General features: G+C 39.8%; 2 protein-coding genes across 7 annotated transcripts in view; both read right to left on the bottom strand.

Moving 5' to 3' along the window:
• Positions 1 to 1,982: 1,982 nt before the first annotated feature.
• On the bottom strand, positions 1,983 to 15,665 carry LOC135163969 (uncharacterized). Its single transcript, XM_064123876.1, has 14 exons — positions 15,217 to 15,665; positions 14,412 to 14,551; positions 13,582 to 13,776; positions 13,281 to 13,488; positions 12,666 to 12,790; positions 12,451 to 12,590; positions 12,102 to 12,367; positions 11,872 to 12,019; positions 7,400 to 11,620; positions 7,101 to 7,138; positions 6,842 to 6,937; positions 6,720 to 6,747; positions 6,391 to 6,527; positions 1,983 to 6,221 (listed from the first exon to the last, which is right to left on the bottom strand). The coding sequence occupies exons 1-14, from the start codon at positions 15,387 to 15,389 to the stop codon at positions 2,237 to 2,239; spliced, it is 9,900 nt and encodes a 3,299-aa protein (XP_063979946.1). The 5' UTR covers positions 15,390 to 15,665; the 3' UTR covers positions 1,983 to 2,236.
• Positions 15,666 to 15,968: 303 nt separating this feature from the next.
• The window catches only part of LOC135163998 (complexin), a 149,187-nt gene continuing 141,422 nt past the window's right edge, over positions 15,969 to 23,733 (bottom strand). For all 6 annotated transcript variants that reach the window (XM_064123936.1, XM_064123935.1, XM_064123938.1 and 3 more), the window contains 2 exons: positions 23,154 to 23,283; positions 15,969 to 22,835 (listed from right to left, as the gene is read on the bottom strand). In XM_064123936.1, coding sequence (XP_063980006.1) covers positions 22,762 to 22,835; positions 23,154 to 23,283 — 204 coding nt within the window. In that variant the 3' untranslated portion in view covers positions 15,969 to 22,761. The remainder of the gene's footprint in view (positions 22,836 to 23,153; positions 23,284 to 23,733) is intronic.

Genomic DNA, 23,733 nt, shown 5'->3' with positions numbered 1-23,733 from the left:
GGACAGACGGGAACGATGGAGAGAGGAAGAAGAAATAAAAAAAAAGAAGGTGGCAAAGAAAAAGACCAAGAGGTGGAAAAAAAAACTTGGCTCAAGGGGGCCAAGATAACAGCATGTAGCGAGCAAAACGAGAGGGGAGATGAGTTTCTCGTAGACGAGAAGACGATCACCTTGACTCTGAGACGATGGGGCACAGGTTTTAGTCCCTCGAATCCACCTGATGGTTAACTCATCCAGGGATGCTTGGATACACACCGAGTGAGGTCTTATTTCTTTTGGCTCGTCTACACTATGTTTTTATGCAACGGGAAGGCCCTTTGTCGCTTTGTTTATATGTTTGTCTCACCTTTTGCTCCCTCCCACTCCTGCCTTGTTGCCCTTGAATTTCGATCACGCATCTCTATTCGATTTCCTTTATTTGTTTATGTTTGCCTTGTATACCTGTTCTCATTCGTCAAGACCGACTTCTCAGCCGGACATAGCTGGATTCCGCAGGATGTGAACCAATTTCATGGATTATTCTTTCACTTTTTTTTTCATATTTTCTCTCCCTCTCCCTTAGTCAACTAAATATCGATATAACTTGCATGTAAATCGAGCCTCTCTATGTGGTTTCACGCTACGACGAGTCAGTAGAAAACCTGTCTTAGATTCCAGATATTATTCGGAAAAACTTGTCCTAGAGCACCTGGGAACTCGACGCGGATCAGGGAAAATGGTTTCTCTTCGGTCTCTAATCTCTAGGAATTTCAGTTATTTTTTTTTCAACTTATTATTTATAAACCACTATTCAAAACAATTCGATAGAGAATACATAGTTTACAAAGCGTAAAATATTTTATGCTTGTGCGTTCATATTTCCGGGTCTACAAGGAAATAATTATTTTTTTATAATGATTTTTGCAGAAAAGCGCGGTATGGCCACCGTCATCGTCGAGAAATTCCATAACATCAGCTGAACGAATGAGGCACTTTTTCCCTGGATAAAAAATGAAATGAGGATTGGCTGGTCTTCGTAGAGAGACATGATCATGAAGAAAGTGACTGCTCATTTAAAGAGCTTACAAAAATGAGGTGAACCCACCTAGGAATTTCACTAATTTTTTTAGCTTTTATTTTTGCGTCACTATTGAAAAGCATCCGGAAGAGAATGTATAGCTTACAAGCGTAGGATATTTTATGCTTGTCCTTAAATCTCCAGGCTCACAGGCAAATAATTTCTTATAATTATTTTTTCAGAAAAAAGTCGTACTGATGAACATTGCCGACTTCAAGAAAATGAGGTGAACTCCACGTGGATGCGAAAGATGTCAATATTTTGAAATATTTATTATTGATTTTTCATTATTCTGAATAATTTAATTGCTTATTGTATTACAAGTGCGTAAAGAATGATTTTTTTGCATGCATACGTAATACATCATATTTTCGCGATACCTGCGAAATTTTTGGCCTGTAAAGCAAAGTGAAGCTGTTCTAATCTCTGAAAATTGATTATCCATCCCTCACGAATCAACCCAATTCGATAAAAGAGTAATCTAATAGCAACAGTACACAGTCTATTTACAAAAAACTACTTCAACAAGTTGTACATTAGTTGAGCGAATGGTGCACTTTTCTCAGAATAAAAAAGTAGGATAAGAATTTGTTGGACTCCGGAGGGAGACACGGTCACAAAAAAAGAGAACACTCATGGACAGGATTTATAAAAATTAGGAGAACTCGAGGCGGAAAAAATTTTCATTTCGTTTCTGATCCGAGGAATTTTAATAATTTCTAAAAATCAATAGTTTGGGTTTAAGCATTAATTTATACTAGTTCCTTTGCATTACCGGATTGTTGATCAACTAATCATTTTCTATAATGATTTTTCTAGAAAAACTTCAAGAAGTTCTGCAGCAACGGTTGAGCTAATGACACACTTTCCCCTGGATAAAAAAATTAACTGAGAATTTGCTGTACTTCAGAGTGCGACATGATCATAGTGAGAGAGAGTATTCATTTATTTATTATCATTCGTCACTATTCACAACAATTTAATATAAAGTACATATTTTATGAAGTATAAAAAATATTCTATGATTACAAGTTCCACATTTCTGGATTCCCAAACAAATAACTAATGTTCTATAATGATTTTTTCAGAAAAAACTTCAGTAGAGTCATGATCGTGAAGAAAGTGAAACACTTATTTACAAAAGCTTACAAAAATGAGGTGAGTGAATATCGCGAATGACTATCTCATTTCCGTTGTTGTTGACTGAATAATTAATTCTTTCAGCCACTGGAGAACATCCTTCGCGACGTCCATCCCTACCCTAGTCGTGCCTTCGAGATTTCGTTGATACTTGTACCTTCCGTGCTCTGATTGACCATCTTCAATCTTTTTCATCCTCCTCAAGAAGGGATTGTCCTTCTGATACCCAAAGCCATCCGGTTTCCCTTTCTCTCTCGACGATTCTTCACTTCGGAGGGTTAGAAGGTCATCTATCATATTTATTACCACGGCTGCCTGATTGTTCTCCGGTGAATCTTGAAGTGACAGAATGTCATGAATGAATTGATCTTTATCGAAGGTACTGCGAGTTCCCTTCCCCTCATCATCACTTTCCTCAGAAGCTGTATCATCCGTTTCTTCTTCTCCATCTGCTGAATCATTTAATTCCGATTCTTCTTCTCTCTTCCCTAATTTAAAATTTTTGTCTCTCCACGAAGAAACGATTGCGTTGTCTTTGGAATTCAACGTCAGGTTGTACTTCTCCACGAATTTCTCAACTGGCATCATTGTTACCACCGGTGGCTCCTCAGACATCAGGCTGTCAATAGCCTCGTTATCATTAACAGTTGTTGGCCTTATTTCTCGAGAATTTTCTTCTTCTCCAGCTCGTCTGCTGTATCTCACTTGTCCACCCTGCTGTGGTACACAGCAGGGACAATTTTGCTGGAGAAAACTTTGGCAGATTTTTTCGGAGAGCATCAACGTCAGAGAACCGTCCGCTGTTCTCTTGATAGTGAGGGGTAGTTTCACCCCATCTCCGATGTAGAGAAGGTCACTGTCCTCCAGGTCACTGATGCTGGACAGACTGCCAGCATTTGGGGCTGTTATTTTTCCAAAATATATTGGGTTTGATACTGGAGACCCTACAATACTCCCAGGTTCTCGTACCGCAGAGTCAGCGACATCATCACAATTCTGCGATTGGTCTCCAGTGATGGGCTCCTCAGAGACACAATCGTCAGCATCATTCTCCAGATGGGAAGCATCTACATTGGCCTCACCTGCAGGGTGATTTTTAATATATTGTAGCACAATGTCCTGAGGAGAATGATACTTGATTGGTGCATTGTCCTCTTCGCCGTCGGCTTTCCGGGCTGCGCCCACGTTCTCCACATCGTTTTCGAGGTATTCAGGTATCATTGCTTTGGGGAATTCCCCTTTGTAGCCAATGGTGACTGAAGTTTCGCGCCACTCGCCGTTCTCGATGTAGTGTTCGGTGACTGGAAAGAATCCGAGGGGCTTCATTTTCACTTTATCTTTGCGAAAATCAGGAGGAGGCAATGTTGGTTTTGGAGGTACGACATTCTTAGCCGTTGGTCTCCGAATAGTTGGAGCAACCACCGGACCTCTTGGGTTCAGAATATCGTTCAGAGCCTCCCAGATGATGGCGTTGTCCACCACGTTCTTTGACCGCCGCAGAACACCCTCCAAAGTTCTCACTATGATATTCTGAATTCCCGGTAATCTGGCGTTATCGAGACCAACGCCAGGTTGATTAATCAAGGTGGTGAGAATTTTGATGATTTGATCTGGAATTGACTCTGCGTTTTCGTTCACCAGCCCCAGAGAAGGCTCGACTGAATCCTCGGGGGGATCTTCCTCTCCGACGACAACATTCAGGGATTTGCCGACGATGCTGTCCGTCAGTTTTCCCAGGCCACTGTCCCTGGATGTTCCCGTCAGCTGTGGAATCAATGCTTTCACGGTACCCAGTACGAGATTTCTTACTTCCGGCATGTGGAAGAGATTTTTCAAGAGGGCATTGTCTCCAAGTCCTGGAATTTTCTCTGGTTCAGGCGCTCCAATGATGTCGCAGGAGGAAGGTACCTTGTTTGGTTTGATTTCTTGTTTTCTGTTGGATGCCACACGATTTATAGCTTCGTAGATCGCTCCTCGAAGGAGTTTGCTGTCTTCGATACTCAGTCCCGTGAGTGCTTCAAGATCCTGCAAGTGTTGGTTGGCTGAAGGACTAGCTGGTTCTGCCAGGGGACAATCAGAAAATACCAATTGTTGGGGATTTTTAGGGGCTCCTATTGCGGGTGCTGGAGGATCAACTGGTGCCTCAGCTTTTTGATAATTACTGTAGTCCACTGAGGCTTCAGGAGTTTCATATGATTTTCCAATTATCGAAGGCTCACTGGAGACTTCTTCAGTCGTGATTCCTGATGCGTCGTAGACATTTCCTGCGGTTTCGGATGGAGCAGTGACACCCAATTGACTACCATAATTGCCTGAATTGGGATTATCTTCTGTGGATTCTTCAGGGTAGGTACAATTCTCTTCATCAACGTCCCCAGGATCGTTTTGAGGAGTTTCCTGAAGTGGGGTTTCTACAGTTTCATCTGTTTCAAGTCCAATACCTTCAGCTTGGGCCCCTTTTACCTCCACCTCGTCTGAAATATCATTATTAAGATCTCCAGGGGAGTATTTTTCAAAGGATGATGTCTGTGCCGAATCTCCATCAGCATCAGCAGCGTCATTTATCTCCTGTCCGGTTCTGTGAGTGAATCCTGGTTGAACAATGATCTTATGTGCTCCCCCCAGTCGTGGCAGGTCTTCCTGAGGAGCTTTATCAGATTCTCCTTCACTTTTCATGGGTGGAGCTTCAGAGCAATCGTCATTTGAACTCTCAACGAATGGTTCGTCATCATCCAGAGATGAATATTCCTGATTGCTGTTTGCACCTTGGAAACTCTCGTCTCCATAACTTTCCTCACCATCGGGAAGTCTCATCACGTAATCAGTGCTGGAATCAACGAGTCCACTGCGCCCATAGTTCTCCAGGTCATTATCGCATCCATATTCACGTGGGGATCCAAGAATTGGTGTTTGGTAGTGATCAGGCTGATTATAGTACTCAGAGGGATACGGATCCTTCGGAAGGGACAGGTAATTCATGGCAGCGTAACAGACCTTTCGCCCACAGAATTTAACGCACTCCTCCAAAGAGGAGAAAACGGGGTTGGAACATGGGTCGTGAATTCCTCCATAAGGTGATCCGAGGTGAGGCAGCTCAGACATTCCCTGAGAATTGTCCATTGGTGGCGGCGGAAGTTGGTAAATGTCGTATGGGGAGCCCCAGGGAGTGTTGTGCTTGCTTTCTGCTAAGGAGAGCCCCTGGTAATTGTGGTCAAGAGGGTGAAATGGTCTTTCAGTCAGTCGTAGCGATCCTCGGTTCGACGGCACTCGCAGGGGAAGGCGGATCCTGGTTGGATTGTCGGTGGGTTCACATGCCACCAGTACAGGCTGGCATTTCTTATGCTTCAGTCGTTTGTCCCCTAGTCGTCGTGACCCTTGTTTTCTGTAGATTAATGGCAATCGTTGGTGCTCCTCTAGGTCTTCCTGAGGGTGACTAGCAGCCAGTGCATCTATTTGAGAGTATAAATCTGCGTTTTGGAGGAGTTTTGGTGCCGGTTGATTCCTTCCGAAGTAGAAGGACTTCAGAGGCTCCTTTTTGGCGCACTCTTCGTCGAGGCACAGGCAGAGATATTTTTTCTTTTTTTGAGGGGTGAAGGGCTCCCTGGGTCTGCGCGCGGTGGAGACTTCCTCATCATAGTCATCGATATTCTTCGCGAATCTTGAAAGGGGATTGGAGTCTATTAATTCGTCGTAGGTTGAGGTGGACAGTTTCCACGTTTTTGGAGATATATTTTTTATCTTTGAACTTGGAAAGGCGACCTCAATTTTATCCATCGCATTGCCAGATTGTGATTTGGTTCCGTCATTGTTTACCTTCTTCAGTGGTGCACTCAATCTGACTTTTCGTAATGGGGTCAGGCTTTTGCAGCGTTTCGTTTTGTGCTCGGGATGAGTTATCGATTTCCAGTCCACTTCATTACTTCTATCTCCATTTGTGTTTCGGTCCACGGGTACTAGTGCAACAACTGGTTTATTTTGTCCTTCCGTTTTCTTTGTGGGGAGTTTGAGGGGTGCATGCAATGACCTGAATTAACAAAAAAAAGACGAATTTTTTTTTGGGTCTTTTAGTATTGGCCATTCACTTTTTTAGTCTCGATGCACGATGTCATAGCCATTTACATTAGACAGAAATAATTTTAATAACAGAAAACATCATCCTCAGGGCCTTTTATTTTTTTTAATCTCCAGAGAACGAAAGTAGAATATAAAATATTCGAGTGTGCATGTCATTTATCGCACTTGATCTGTGGAATTTGATATGTATGTCATTAGCCGGTAGATTATGCTTGATGAACAGAATGTTTCGAAATGTTTGAAAAATAACTGAATACTATAGTGTGACATACAAGAATATTTATTTTTTAACGTACAACATAAACGAATATTGATGAATTTTCATTTTTTCTAATAGAAATGAAACTAAAAATAAGGGTTGAAGGGAATATAATTTTCTACTTCTAAATCTGACAGATGTGTTCACGTAAAGAAATAATTTATTTAATCCATAAGATATTCGACTCACCCGGTTGCTTTTACTAGCAGATTTTTTTCTTTAATTGCAGTGATACAAATCCAGATAACAATTATTCCAAAGGCTTTCATGTTGTCGGAGTGTGGTGCATTTGTGCCTCAATAATTAATTACTTCGTTTTCAAAAATATAGTATCGATGATTATGCTACCAGAGCCGAATTGACCGCAACGCTTGTCTGACCAATACTGCCACCGTGGTCTGTAACTACTGGGTAAGTGAAATCAATTCCACCGTGAATCATCATTTAATTATGAAATTTGGATGCTTCAAATGGCGTCATAACGATTTGGAAGGGGATTCGGGTCTGTCGATTATTTGTTAGTCAACAAAATTTGCTGCACCGATCAAATCTCATTATCATTTCATTAACTTTTCGACTACTCCATTCATTTCGGGTGTATAATTACACTTGAAAACAAAACAAATTTTGTAAAACTTAGTATTTATTAATCATGACCATGGTCTACATTTACAAATGGAATTACACAGAAGTATAGTATATTTAATCGTCCTACTTTGTCCATTCATGTTGGCAATAAACAATACAAAATGATCATTCTATACTGGTACGAATGGCAATAAATATGGTATTACAAAATTGACAGTAAATTCATAGTAAATACAGTTATGTCGTTACAAAGTATTCATTAAAATACATTAATTCGTGATTATAGTGTGAGCCATTCCACGAAGAAGATTGAAAAAGTTAACGGTATTGCGAGTAGTTTCACTAAAAAAATCATGAGTCAATAGACCATCCGGGTTATTTTTAATCGCCTCTTGAAACTGGGCTTTCTCGTCTACATATTCAGCTTCATTCTGAGTCTCCTCGAACTCATTGATTAATTTCTCGATGGACCCGGTGACATTTTGCGCCTTACCAAGCCCATTAGTCACCACATCTCCTATTTTGGGTATAGCCTCTTCAATTAATGACGACAGAGGATCCTCCTGAATGACTTTCTCAGGTTTCATCGTTATCGGCTTAATTCTGGAGATGTCTACACTCGTGTAAATGTCCAGAGAATCATGTCCAAATTTCTGTTGTTCCATCTCGCTCAATTTAATTGCATTACCCCAGACTTCATTCTCAGAATCCGTCCTTTTGATTGCGTTACCAACTTCTCGTCTCCCTCTCTGGCGTTTCTGATTCTTCAAAGGAACCATCATCAGCTTGTGTTTACTCGAGTCGAGAGCCTCGTCAACGTTGAGACTTTCATGGAGATCTTTATTATTCTGTTTCTCATTTTTAGATGGAAGCTTGTCTGTTACTAATCTAACGTACTTTGAGCCATCGTATCTGGTATTTCTAGAGAAATTGCTGGGACTCCCTTGGTTCTCCTCCAAGGGACTGTTCAGGGGAGTATTTAATTCCTCGGGAAGGGCTTCACTCCGTTCTTCTTTCACATGTGTACATTGAGGTCTTGTATTTCCATTTGTCATTAGTTTTTCGTCATTATTTTTGGAGGCTGACAGCCTTGAACGACGATCGCCTCGGTTGCTTTTGGCGTCTGGTGTCACTTCCTCGTTAAGAAAGTCCTCTGGTTCGGCAGTTGAAAACTCATCGCTTGTTGTCAAAAGCATCGGATACTCGTGTATCCCGGGATCTTCCAAACTTTCAGCAGTTGCTTCGAAGGAATTTTCTCCGAGGATGAATTGAGTACCACGAGTTTCTGTATCACCAGGGTTTTCATCAGTATATGTCAGAATTGAGGATTTTCTTTGATAATTTGACGCTGGTCCTGGGTTAGTTCTTCTCTCTCGTGTTTCGTGAAGTGGTGTAACTACTTCAGTGTACTCAGGAATATATTTACTCATCGGCTCATGTTCTCCACTGCTCATTTTTGGTAGTGAAGCATAATCAATTGGTTTATACAGCATCACGTAGTCCCATTTTCCTTTGTCAACAATACTCTGGAGCTCTTGCTCTTCTTTCAACAGCTGCATAATTTCACGCCGCTTGACAACTTTCGCTATATTGTCACTGGATTTTCCTAAGTCACCGAGTTGTATTGAATCCTGCAGATTTTTCCGCTTGATTCTCAATTTTTCTTTCAACTTTTCAAGCTCTTCCAGCCTTTTTTGGTGGAGGGCCTGGTGCTTTGCTGCTTCTGCTGCTAAGATTTTTGATGGAGATTCTAGGGGTTTTAGCTTTCGTTTGAGATCACTAGTTTTTATGGCGACAAGGGCCTGAGATCTGGCTATTGAGTGGGCTCCAGCCGCTTTCAGGGTGTCTAGGCTTTTGATTTTACTTCTTAACGGGATTTTCCTGGCTGGTCTCATACTTTTCTTCATTGGCTCCGGTTTTTCCAGGCTGTCAGGCTTCATATTCGCGGATCTCTCGGTTGTTGTTCCTTCAATTTCTATTTCTTTGAGAATTTTTCCATTTTCTGATTGCAAAACCGGGGATAATGTTGTCGCTTTTATCTCAAGTTCAGGAGATGTTTCTTCAATGGGTTGTGGAGAAACCCTTTCAGGTTGTATTTCTGGAAGGGGTGAGTTCGTTGGCTCGATTGGTTTAGTCCTAAGATTCTTCGAAGGAACATTTTCAGACAATTTAGGAAGGACTGGAGATCGTTTGGAGCTCTTTTCGAGTGTTCGAGCAGTTTTTTTAACATTTTTCTGGTTTTGTAATCTTCTCTTGGTAGTTGTCGTTGGTGGATTAGTCGTTGGTACAGTTACCGCCCTTTGTGATTGAAAAGTTGAGGGAGAGGCTGAATCTCTGTCTAATCTGACATACGGTTCAAAGTCATTAGAAAGTTTATCGGCAATATCCTCAGTATCATCATCATATTCCGAATTTTCGTCAAAGTCAACACTGTCATCGAAAACTTCTTCACCGTTTCGTGGAATTTTTTCAACCACCGTCACGATTGCTTTTACCCTCTCATCAACTTCAGGATCGTCCTCGTAGTCCTCCTGAGAGTCAGATTCGTACTCTTTTACAATGATATCTCTTCTGTTTCTCTCTCTGTTTCGTAGACGTCTCTCTCTTTTAGCCAGATTTTTTGCTCTCCTCTCCTGAATTCTCTCCAGAAATCTTCTGCGAAACTCACATTTCGGGTGGCTCAGGTCCCTCAGCCCTCTGATTACTCGGCATTGACAGTCTTTGAGATTATTTTCATCCTGGAATATCATTTCTCTGTCGAGAACTGAGTCGATATCTCGTCTGAATCTTTTATTCCCTCTCTGGCTTCCCTGATCGAACCTGGGGGACGAGGCGAGCTCTGCTGATGGCACCACAGGACGATGAGGATTCAATGCTCCCAAGTCATCAACCACAGTCGATTGCACTGACGTTTTCCCACCATTCTTCATCAGGGGTTCTTGAGACTTTTGCACACGCTGAGGACTGTTTCTACCTGTTTTCCCATACGCCATTGCAAACATGTCATCCTCCTCTGAGTCAAGCGATCCTGTATCACCATAGTATCCCTTCAACTTCTGAATAACTCTTTCCTTCGTCTGTTTGTCCTGCGCCTCATTACGTGGCTTTTCTCGAAGAATTTTCTCTGTCACCGAGTCATCTTCCTCCAGCTCTGGGTGATTGGGTGCATCATCCGCACGTGCTTCAGCCTCGAATAATTCTTCGTGTTTCTTCGGCTGGTCGTTGATCATCGGATAGGCTAATGGGCTCACCTCCAAGAACTCCTTGGGAATATAACCGACCTCTGCACAATCATCTTCCGTCCAGGGCTCAGTCTCTTGATGGTCCATTCTGCCTGTGTTCCTCGACTTCTTTCGTCTACCTCCCTCGTAAGGGCCTTTATCATCAATGTAATAATAATCCTGATTCCTCTTTTCTTCTGACGATGTCCCAGTCACGAAGTAGACATTGCCCTTGGGGAATCCGGGGAGTGGATCTCGCTTAGCAAAACCGTAGAAATTATTCTCATTACTGTTGGCCTGATTTCTCCGATCGATGGTAAGAAAATCCTTCTTCTCTCCCCTCCTTCGAAGTTTTTCCAATATCCTCTCCTTCACTTCTTCATTTAGATTTCGTCTTCTGGTGTAGAACGAAGTCTTTCGTAGTCCAAGTGGATCGTCACCAAATTTCTTATCAACATCCCTTTTGCTTCTTAATACCGTCTCATTCTTCACATTCTCTACCAATTTCGTTTCAGTTTGACGCTGTCTTCGTTCCTTCTCTTCCGCCAGCATTTCATAGATTGCGTTCAATTGTTCCTCAATTTTCTCGGGAACACTGGTTCTCTTTATCTTCCTCGTCTTCAATAATTCGTCCAGAAAGTGCTCCTCAGCGTTTGTGCTATTCAGACCAGCCGTGATTTCATTACCCACATTGAGTGAATTCTGAGTGCCATCGAGATTTTTTACAGCATTTTCCAGCTTACTGATAAGCCTCATTGCCTCCCCAATTCTTTCATTATCCAATGGATCAATCTCACCCGGTGTCTGCTTATCTCTCAACCTGAGGAAATTTCTTTTTCTCGCTTCGTATTCGTTTAAACGTCGCTTGTACATCAGCAATTTTGTTCGTATCTCCTCGGCAGATGCATCATCATTAATCTCGGAGGTGTTATCCTCGAAGCCAATGACGGCTGGTTTACCCCTTAATGTTAATGGCCGTTTTCCTTCCATATTTTCACGCCATCTCAACAATTTCTCTAGTCTTTGCAAATCCCTCTTCGCGTCCAGCTTCTTATATCGCATTGCCTCGTCATCCTCGGTGCTGTAACGACTTTTCCTCCAGCGTCTTCTGGATGCTCTTATTAATGGCCAACGTTCATCAGAGTTATCCGCTATTTCTTCGGATTCCAGATCCTCATTAGTGTTGTCCTCCGTGGATTCAAATTCCCCCAAGCGTTTCGCCAACTTCTTCAGCACCATCTTATCTATGTTGTCATTCTCGTGGCCCTCGCAGAACTTCACCTGGAATACAAATGAAATTTAAAGCGGTACTTTTAAAGTTTTAACATTAAATTGAGGAGAAAATTGAACACTCGGCGATAACATGACAGTTTCGTATCGCAAGCAATCGTTTATTTCGTTTCAACGGAGGAGAAAATTACGATAAATACGAAAAGCTTCGGTTCAGTGACGATAGGACCGGATATTTTTATATTGAAGGACTGTAGAATGTTTTTCAAAGAACCTTAATGAGAAATAATAGACAAGTGTACCTTCAAATCAGGTATAACCCAGAAACCTATTCCCCCGGAGGGCAACTTCATGGAGAGTCCTTTTGGGCTGGTAGCAACTACTGGATTAATTTCCGGCATATCCTTTCCATTTTGAAGTTTCAACGGCTCGTTGTTCAACAGTACAGTCCTAAAACAACCTTTCATGAGTATCGCTGGTACGGTGGAGTGCAAAAAAAGGGCTAGAGAGAGTTTACAAAGGATGCACTCACTCGGAAAACATTCGGTTTTCCACATCGAGGCCTGGCAATAGAATATACTTGTGCAGGGTTTTGATCTTGAGACCTTTCAAACTAACAGCGAGTTTGATGGGCGTCAGGTTGATGCCAAAAACAGTAAGTGAACCCTTTTCGTACTTTGACGAGGGTCTTGTACACTGACAATAGAAGTGGAGGTGGGTGCGGTTACCCGTTGCTATTTTTGTATCAAGTACTTGACGACCTACCAGAGTTTTGTAGAGAACTGATACCCAGTAGTCCTGCGGAAAATTAGGAAGGATTAAAGTTATCCCAATACGACTGTAGTTGAGTTTAAGGAGGCTAGTGTATAGGTATGACTCACGGGAGTTGCTTCGAAGAGATTCGATTCTTGAGGTTGCCTCATCAAAACTTGTGCACCAAGTTTCGCGGAATTCCCCAAACGACGGGTCCAAACTAGAGCTCCCAGAAATTGTTTCTTGCATTTCTCCGGTTTCGATTCAGCTGGATTTATAATAAATTGTTACTTTAGGAGGTATGTGAGGGAACACTGGTGTGGATAATGGAGGCATTAATTACCGAGCCAGAGGGGTTTCTTTGACATGGTACGTCCTATTACTCGATACAGGAGGTCCTTGTCCACAGCTAAATTATCATGGTGCATGGAAACTCCAGCGGGATCCAGGCTGATGCTGGCAAAGTCCCTGGGAAAGTGGCGTTCGAAGAAATATGAAATAGGGTTTTATGATTGAGGGGATCAGGAATTTCGCTCATTACAATGGTACGACGAGAAATTGTGTCGGGAGGAGAATCTCTCGGGTGCACTGTGAGACCAAAGGACTGTATGAAGGAGGGGTTCAAAGTTAAATCTTCGAAGAAATAGTATCATTAGCATGAGTTTTATTTTACCTTCTTTGTAATCGTTTTTCTGGAACTTTCTAGAGATCTCAAAAAATTCACAAGATGAAGATTTTCAAACTAGTTTGAATATTCAACCGAACCGTGAATATTCAGGGCAAAATTAGGAAAATATCATCAAAGAAGTGGAGTCGGGTTTCATGATTAAGGAGTTCAGGAATAGTGCTCATTACAATGGCGCAAAGGAATGTCACCGGAGGAGAGTCTCACTGGAGGTACCCTTGAGACCGAAAAATTGTACAAAAGTGAGTTCAAGGTTTAATATCCGTGACTTACGGATGCCATGTAATTGCCGAGAGTCCTCCTGCACCAGCATTCAAATACTCTTGTAGGTACAATTGCTGCAATCTAGTTTTAAATGTGACAACATCCGGCCCTACAATGATACTCCTAGCAAACCTCGGAAATGCCTCCAGCATACTTCGCAGTCTCATCACGTCCTTGCCTAAATCTCCCCCACTAATGTCACATCTCGTCTGGCATTCTAGAAGCACCAACAGTATTACATTTTCCTCATCCTATAATTGGTTTCGATGAACAATTGCTGGGGGTAAATTCCTGAGGATCAATTAATTACCGTATCCGAGTTGCCAGCTGATGTTGTAGCCCATATGATCGCTAAATGAAATGAGATCCAGTACGTTTCGGGAATCCCAAACTGCATCTCTCGTGGCTGCACTGGCCACCTCGGAATGTTGCTGAGGTGCTACTGCGGCGACCATATCTAAACCCGAATTCATCGTCCACCAATTCAAGGTATTCCACTGTGTCTCTGTCATTCCAATTAAATTATTTTCATTATTGAGTCACTTGAATTTTCGGAATATTGATGGTTTGAGTTATTGTGCATTGTCACGAATACTCGGGATATTTCATTCGCTAGGGAACAAGGCAACTGTGTACGGAAACAGAATAATAATACCAGGGTACATTGGATTACGGCTATTCGAATTCACAAAGTGCGAATATGGAAAATTTGACATTTGATAAATAGGAAATTGTCACATTTAGGAATTCAATATTGATTAAGAGTGAGAGGACCCGACGTCTTCGGAATCTCGGGGCTCGATTTCTGTGACTGTGAATGATTTAGTAGAAGTGAATTTATTTTTTGCATTAAAACAAATTCTGGCAAATTTATTTATCTAAATTTTTTATATCTGTTAATTGAGGAAAACATTATGAGGAGGAAGTTGCATCGAGTGTAGAAAGGGTTTTGGCTGAAAATGAAGAAGAGTTGGTCTTTAATTAACGATATGTCTTGAAGAAATAACGTTTTAAACACTAACATTCTTTTCGCCATAAAAACACAGCAATGACCCTAATAACGGGAGATTTCTCGTCTTGCTGAGGCCACGTCATATGAATTATCATTTAGGACCACATAAATTGTTTTTATTAACTTGCCTGTAAAAATAAAACTGGGATCCTCCTCTTGCATCGTGTGGGCTCTAGCAAAAGTGTATGAATTACTTCTCGGACCAGCTATACGTACATATGCTGGTGATAAAGCTCTCGCCATGTTTACACACCTCTCGGGATTGTCTCTGTGAAAATGTTGAGAATTCAGTTGGTGCGCGGAACAAGTGTACAATCATTTTTTACTGCGAGACCATTGCAATTTTTAATATGAGAAAATTTAATGGGGGCCATGTTCGCCGCAGTGATAGACAGGCTTTGTTGTAATTAATAAATGGATTTACTTGAAGATTCAGAGATTAAAAGTTCACTGAATAAATGTAATTAAAACATTTATTTGTTTTCGTTTCCATTCCAAAAAAATTTAATTTAAAAACCACTTGAAGTAATTTGCGAACTTGTTTTTCTGATTTTTAACAAATTGCTCTGATATTTCATAATGAAGGCGTACTTCTAAAAAGAAAATCCTTAGCCTTTCAGTGTTTACGTTTGCGATCCAGAAGGATTTTCATGTAATTAAAATTTTTTCAACTCTCGGAAAAATTTCTAATAGTTAAGGAACCTCCTGAGATGAATAAATCATTGTATCAGCATGAGCTCTAAAATTTACTGTTGAACACAGTAAAAATTGTACGTCGATAGAAGAAAGTGGTGGCATAAAAATTCGGTAAAAAATCCAATCTTATCATTCTTTTCCGTGAGCTCCTCGACAACTATGTTCACCCAGTAACTCAGAATTTGATGTTCTCTCTCGCGTGCATAAAAAATTTGTCGAATCTCGTCAGAAACTTACGTGATAAAATTGCTCGTGAGAATGTCAGTGGGATCCAGGGTGAAGCTGAGAAACTTTTCGCTGGTGATTGCCAATGGTTTTTTAGTGTTTACGCTGAGGATCACTTCTTCACCGAGTAGGCCTTCCACCACGAGGGCCAGGGTGAGCCATGTGGCTGCAGTAGCAGCGGTCATTTTTCGTGATTTTTTTTTACAACTTTCAATTTTCTTTTATTCTACTCTTCCGCAAATGTCTACAGAAACTACTCTCGACAGCAAAGGGGAATAGGGTTGAGTGCCTGGCTCACGATTTGTCTGGCATAACGACCCGGTTGAAGTAAAGTGCACGATACAAATAAAATTTTCTAAAGAGAGTTTGGTAAATGTTTCGAGAAAACTTAAGTGCAACCGTCTTCAGTGCTTCTCGATTGTCGACTGATACTGTATTCTCCCCAATCGTCAGAAAAAAAATCCTCCCAGTGTGCATTAAAGCTTGCACTGCACTCGGTATTTCGTGTTTATCATTTCGATGAATTCCAGACCGATTTTGAAATTGACGCTCCAAATAAGATTGCGTAAAGCTGCTGGTGGTAACGAGGTTGCGAGCCTGAGAATGACAGACGTCTGCATTTTTTTAATTGTCAGTATGACCCGTGTGAAATGCACATGTCAAGTGTCCCACTATTCGAATTTATTTGTTTTATGATTTTTGTAGAGCGGCTAAAAAAAATTGTTGCCAATCAGGGGGGAAATAAATAATGAAAAAACTCGATATCGGTAACATCATTGATTTTTTATTTTTTTTTTCTGACCTTCAATGATTTAGAACTAAATAACATAAATGCATACTTCTTTAATCTCGGCTTTATTTATGCTTTTCCAATTTTTTCTTCGGAATTCTATGAATTAGTGATAAGAACTATAACGATTCGACCCAGACCCCGAGTCAATTGTTCTGCATTCACATGTGTTATTGGAGATATTTGTTATTTCACTTCTTCGTTTGCATTTTGTAATGAAGATCATTGTCTTGACTCCGTGACAATTGAGGGGCCTGTCCGGATGGGGACAATAAACCCTTCTAAGAGCCGGTGATAACACCTTCTACGAAAAAACCGTGTTCACCGTGAGGGATTACTGTGGTGTTTAATATGGGTGTGGAGTTGAGTGTTGGAGAGTGTATTGTAGTCATTTTTTTTCTTACAATTTAATTTACTTCATTTTTATATCAATATATATATATAATATGTATATTTATATATATATATATCTAACAACAATAATATTATCATCATCGTCACTTCTTGTATTCTCATTTAAAGGTTTACATAATATTATATTCAACAACAAACTCGCTTTTGTTCCTGTGTTTTTTAGCCGCTAAGCACTCTACTTTATACAAGGGTTTTCTCAATTTTCCAAATCGATTTTACGTTTTTTTTTGGGTTTTTGTATCCACTTAGATTCGTCTCTTTATCACGGTTGTTGATTTATTTATTTATTTTTTTTATTCATCTCGATGCTGGAGATTCCTGAGCAAGTTCCGTGCGATTTTTTTGAGACTCACATCTTAGTTTTATTACAATCTGTTTTCTCTCTCATTCCAGTTATCATATCTCATTCCCGGCTTTTTACGAACCTAATCTCTGTATCTTGATGCTGGGATCCGCCAGATATTGAAGGAGGTCGTCCAGAGATGCAATAATACAACGTATATTCTTATGAATTTTTCAATACCTCCCAGGGGCTGAGGGAATCGTCTGCGGATTGATTGAACATTCTCTGGGGTTTCATTTTTTTTTCTCATAACAGACTCACAGTTGTAATAAATAAGTATCAACAGTATTATACCTCATTCAGTTATGTTTTCTTTATTTATTCTCTTCCAGTTCGAGAGCTGTTTAAATGTTTCTCTGGCTGTGGACGCCCTAAAAATCGCACAAGTTCGCTCGAGGATGAGATGTTGCACTCGAAACTATTCAGTAATATTTTTGAAACTTTTGTTATTGTGAATTCTCATCAAATCTGCACTCCATTTTCACTCTTCGCATCGCTTCACTACGTCATACTCTCACGTACAAAGCTAAAGCCTAAATTTCATGGTTTAATTTTTATCGGTTTTCGTTAATTGTTATTTTGTTTCTTCTGCTGTTTTTTTACTTCATATTATTCTGATCTTATCAGCTAACTCACTCAGCTACATTATTATAGTTTATTTATAGTACGAATAATAATCATTCATCAACGTAATAATAACTTTTTTTTTTGTTTTGTTATCTCGTAAACGTAGGAGATAATGCTCAATAAGGTTTAAGATTATTATTACTTTATAATGCGTTGTGTCGTTGTCTCTGAATAGTCATACATGGTTTTTTTATTGCGGTATTATCGGTATACCGTTATTCTTATGCCGCTGCGATTTTATCTGGTCGATTTCAGAATTTTTTGAGAAATTTTTAGGGCCAAAATTCTGAAATTGATGATAAAAAGTCTGGTAGTTTTTTTATCAGCAGTTTATTGATTATTTTTATTTATTTATTAACTTTATTTTTCATCTAACAAAAATTGCTTCATAATCATTATACGCTCCACTCAGTAATTCTCCATCCGGTTAATTTGGAAAAATTCATTTTTTAAGATTTATGTACATAGAAAATTTCTCAGTTCTTTCGGCGACTTTGAAACATTAAGTTATTTTTTTTAGTGTCTCTTGTTCTAAAAGTTTGTCATCTGTCAAATTATTTGTAGTTTTCTTTTATTAGTTCAATCGGTATTTGTCGCAACACTCGTTTCGCAACTCCAAAGGGCGAAAACTTTAAACGAAGAGTGCCTTTTTGAGTTGACAGGAGTGACAGTTATGAACATATCATCCTAGACGTTTTTTTCCCATCAATTATTCTCCGGTGAACCTACGAAACACGAATCGAATAACGCGTAAGTTAATTTTATCTTTAGTTTATTAAAATTTTTTTCTGATATCACGTGCCACATTGCCTGATTAGGCCATAGGGTGGCGTTTTTTTTTGGTATTTAATATTATTTATTTATTTAATCAAGTAAGAGGGACTGTAAATTGGTGTATTACAGAAGTTAAATATAAAGATGGTATGGGTAGAGAAACCATTGAATCACGGAATTCTCGTTGATGTTGGGGAGAAAAATTTATCATATAATCAACAATCACGCGGTCAACGGTGTCGCACAACCACTTTTAAAGAAGGAACATCAATGGATTCGAGGAAATTGATTTCTTTATGTCCACTCATTGAAATTAAATTAATTCCAATTGAATTAAGCCGCGGCGATCGTTTGAACGGGCTATCGATTCTCGAATCGTGGCATTCATGTGAATTTCTCATGGTAGTTTCTGGGAGACCGATAAAAGCGTGCGCGATATAAAAGTTGATTACACTTGGAGAAAAAAAAATTTATGACAGCTTTAAAAATTATTATCTTTTCATCATTGGAGGAATTTTATAAATCGTGGCAAACATTTTTTTCCCGCCAAATTGTCGGTGCATTCGTTGAAAATTTTTATCTCAATTAAATGAAAATCGTTGGATTCAATTTTTCGTTAATAATTTTTTTTTCTCCACGTAGTCGAAGGTGCAAACATTGCCCACATCATTTTTGCATATTTATTAGACAGTAACATTTCCAGTATTAATGCTAACATTCCGCCCACCGCCACCACCAATCCATTATCATCTTTATTGAATATCGAGAAACAACAACGACATACGGCATTACCCAGCGTTATAACAATGAGCGTAATAGCAACATCGCAATCCTCATTGGTTTCGGTATTGTTCTATGCAAGACGAAGATTAAGTAGACACAAACTGTATTTATTGTTTTTTGTTCCTTTTTTTTAATCGTTTTTTTAATAGTTTTGAGTACGGATGTATGCAGCGCTGCACACAACGTAGACATGGACGATATTAATCTCTACCGCTTAGCTATAGACTCACTTGATTAAATTCCAACGGCTGTTCAATACTTTTATTATCGAATTCTCGTTGGAATTTAACGACATGATTGAAATAGATACACACATGCACGTAGAAACATCGAAGGTGCCAACAAGAGAGGAAAAGATTTGCTAAGAATATGTTTATTTGAATGTCGAAGAATAATATTCATTCGGTATATTTTCGTTATTTGTTTCTCTGTTTATTCATTGCGAGGATTTTCTCGGAGAAGGAGAGTAAAGATAAATGTGGCAGAATCACCTGGGGATTCTGCGATATTGTGAATAAATTACAGTAGATCGATTCATATTCGTTATAATTGAGAAAAAAAAATCATTGAGATCGCTCCTCTAATTAAATATACATCTTTGGGTTATAATTCTTCATAATATTTGCTCTGCTTTAGTATTCTTTTGGTTTAATTGAGTAATTGACTTTGAGTAATATCGCATTGGATTTGATTCGCGGGATTTATCAGAAGGATTTCATATTTTCATAATTTTTCGTTATACTTCACTGTCAGGTTGAGAGAAGAGATATTCATTTAGTTCACAGATAGGACGGGAATGTCAACGTAGGATGGGAGATATTGAGTGAAAATTGACACGTTTTACCGTAGAAAAATTCATGAGATAAAATTTTTAAGTATCCGAGGAAGAGAGGATAAAGATAAAGAGGACATTTGTGTCCGGTACCCCGTGCCCCTCACACACACATTCACTCAATGAAGAGTCATTTCACCTGGTTAACATCACCTTACCGAGAACATTCTTTTTATAACTCTGTGTGAATGTCGATCATAAAAAAATATATGTTCTTGTGTCGTTGTAAGTGGGTGGTGGGGATGATGAAAAAATATATAGATGTGTGTGAAGACGTTTATGTGGATATATACGATTTGCCCTTTCATTCTTCGTTCACGTATTTGCGAGTGCACACGGGGGAAATGACTCGTTGAGGCGGGTGAAAAAAAAATAAATTGACAAGAGACTGAGGGGTTGAGGGAATTTCTGCATCGGGGCAGGAGGCACCTGTGGGCGATCAAGAGAGGACACGAGCCAGCAGAGCGACATAGACAGACAAGCATTTATAAGTTTTACACGTATACATGCAACATTGAGATTTATCGTCAACATGGAGAGACACACAGAGATGGTTTTACAAAAATAAAAAATTCAATGACAAAACGAGGGGTGGAGGGAGAGGGATTCGTTTTTCGTCAAATTTTACCAACGACAGAAGGACACAATTCGAGGATGGTGGTCCGTCCAAACGCGAGAGAGCCGCTCTCAGAACGGGTGAAATAAAGTGTCTAGCGGATAAATAATGAGACGGTCTGAAATACGAAGTGGTCAAGAGGGGTTGAAAAATCCCATTGTGAAATTAGGATCGAAAAGGACCAATGATTTTTCATCTTCTTGGTTGGTATTTTTCTTCTTTTAATTCCGCGAAAGTTTGAACAACGTTGCAAAACAGCGTTGAAATTAAAAAAATACATTTTTTTTACTTCTCAATCGTTCATACAAAAATGGTATGACATATTTTTAAAACTTAATGCTTATTCGCATTGCATCGTTACACTCAATCTCTCTATTCATTCTTACTTTCTTTCAGATTTTTACTCAGTTTAAAATGTTTTCATTGTTTTCTCTCTCTCTCTCGCTCTCGTTCGGTCTCCCTCATATTCCTCATCCAAGCGTCAAAGAAAACTCTCTTTCTGGCAGGCAGAACGTTCGACGCATTATATCGCATGTAATTTTTTTGTCTTTTAATTATAGTTATGTATTATATTGTAGATATATAAGGCATGCATCACTTGCACGTTGATCGGTGCCTCCAATTTACCTTTTTCATTTCTTCTGTCAATTCTTTCATTTCCAATTACGAGGACTCAAATGTCGCGCAATTCAACATCCAACTATTTTTTTTTATAACTTTAACAAATGTCAACGCAACATTCACTCCTCTGATTATTGGAGTTATCACTGTAAATACGAGACAGAGATCAAGTTCAGTTCACGTGGATATTTTTTTTCATCGTGAATTGTCGGTTCCGAATTCCTCGATTCTCTCAAAAACATACTCGCACTTGATAATCACGCAAAATAAATAATTTAATTGATTTTTTAATGTCAATGCATCCTCAAAAAACATACAGCACTCACGCAACACACACAAGGCTCTCGTCCCCCTGGCCCTATGTCTCTAACTACGTGTTATTCCTCATTTTTTTTGGTTAATTCTTCCTGTTTGTTTTTGTTTTAATTAATGCTAATTTTTTTTCATTTATTTTTTTTTAATCGTTATTATTCAAACAGCCGTCGCACGGTTCAACAACTACATAACTCCGCTATCGGTAGTTTTCTATCCGTAATTCACTATAAACTTAAGGACTATATACTTCTTTTGTTGTTTTTTTGTTATTAATTTATTATTATATCAACTGTTGTCATCTCTTCTCACTTCCTCAAGCTGTTCGATGAAGAACAAAAATACAGTCATTGTCCCGGGTGTTTTGTCGATTGTTGGTTGATTCAGGCCCTTTTCACAAGCTTTTACTTAATTAAATCACATTCCTTTTCATTTGAGTTAGGTATGAAGTGCCAAAAAGAGGGGGAGAATTTTACCGATTCAGTGAGACTCTCGGGGCCCTCCACTTCCTGAAACTTATTCACTTGGCACCTCGGAGATTCTAGAACAATGTTTAAAGTATGAGTGGCCCATGGTGGAGAGATGCTGGAGTAATATACCAGGAGGAATAAAGAGAAAGTAGGCAGCATTCATTCAACCCTGGAACAATGGAATGCTTCATCAATGGATAGACGTTCTCATCGAGTGATTGAACTAGTAATTTGCAAATGTCCTTGAGGGTTCTTCATGTCTCTTCAATTCTATTCTTTCTACATGTTTCGTTTTTCTCCTTTACCCGGATATATAGTTTTTTTTCTATTCCACTCTCTGTTACCCGCTGTCGTGAAACTTTGATGTGAAAATGTTCTGAGCTTGGTAGAAAATTTCTCCACGAATAATGCACCTACTTTAAAGATATTGGCGGGTCGATCAGACTTGAGTGGTGTTCTTTCTCCGATTTCAAAAAAATGTCGTTTCTCGAGTCAACTTCCATTTTCTTGGATCTTCACCCCTTGCCATCCCCGTGCTACGGGTCCCGCTGGTATTTCCAAGGATGAGCCCTCAAGTCTATGGAAGAATGCGTGACACGAATCCGTACAATCGATTCCCACCTCTTCCTCCTTTCTCTTTAGTATTCCGTTGGTCGATATTTTTATTTGGAAAAGCACCCGAACGCTTCCGGTGAACTCACCGCTATTCCCCCTTCCGTCAGAGGGCGCAGTGCTCCGTTCGTGCTGTGACTCGACTATTTGGACGATGACTGCATTCCACTTGTTCTCCTTTTTCTTTTTTCCTTCGCCTCCATCTGCAGCTGATGTTGTTTTTTCTCCTCTTCTTATCCCGCGCATTGACTATTCCAGTGTGTTGTCTGACTATACTCGTACTGTGTTCCCTCGGCAGCTTCCCGGGAAGCTCCCGGACCAGTGACAATCAGCTGTCACTGGCAATTGACGCGTCTGGATGGCTCATTGCAAGCTGCATTTGCTTTCAAATTGGGTTCTAATCTCCGTTACGTGGGTCTCGAGGGTGTTCTTGAGTTCTAAAAAAAAATAATTTCACGGTGTAAATATTGGGGAGAGCGAGATTTGTTGAACAACGAGAATCAAATTTTTCCTTCGTTTTTGAGGAAGTTCAGTGCCCGGAAAATTTACAAAAATCATTTTTTTGGAACAGAACTTCAGCCTATTTGTTTTAATTCAAGTGAAATTAAGAATGTAAAAATAGTTAAATATCTTTCACAGTTTGATACAGAAGTTTAAAAGATAATATCACTGTTACTGGCAATTAGTGAGAAATCCTTTGAATGTAATTAATGAAATGTAGAAACTTAAAGCCCCTTTTTTCTCAGTACACTCACTCGTGAATTCGTCCTGTTCCTCAGCCTCAGCCTCAGCGGCGAGTTCCTCCGGGGTTTTCTTCTTGCGCATCAAGGGATTGGGCTCCTCCTGAGGCATCTCCTGCACTTCCTCTCTCTTCTTTATATTATACTGCAATCAGACAAAAGAAAAATCCCCAATGAATGCAGCGTAAAAACGATACCACATGGTTAGCGCAAGTTAATTAATCCCCCATGAATTCGATCACCTGGGGCCATTGGTGCCAAGCCTCGGGTGCCGGTAAATTGGCTCGCCATATTGATGGCCCGGGGGTGGAGAAATTGAAGAGAGTGAACGTTATCAATAATTAATTTGAAAGCCATGAGCCCAGGTAAGACCTTCTACCGTTGAAAGCACGATCACGATGTGGTCTAACATCGATTTTACTTGACAAGAAAGTTCTCTAATGGCAAAGACGTTCAACTTGGACATCCAACCGATGTACATTTCACGGAAACCGTAAACTTGGTATGAGACTTCCGGGTGAAAAGGATTCTACCTCTGTCATGGATCTATTTTCAAGGGTATTACGGGGTTATTTTTGCTATGTACTAGACAGTT

This window comes from Diachasmimorpha longicaudata, chromosome 6 (assembly GCF_034640455.1).
Source record: "Diachasmimorpha longicaudata isolate KC_UGA_2023 chromosome 6, iyDiaLong2, whole genome shotgun sequence".
In the NCBI taxonomy this organism is placed as follows: domain Eukaryota; kingdom Metazoa; phylum Arthropoda; class Insecta; order Hymenoptera; family Braconidae; genus Diachasmimorpha; species Diachasmimorpha longicaudata.
This window is presented reverse-complemented; position numbering and strand designations above follow the sequence as displayed.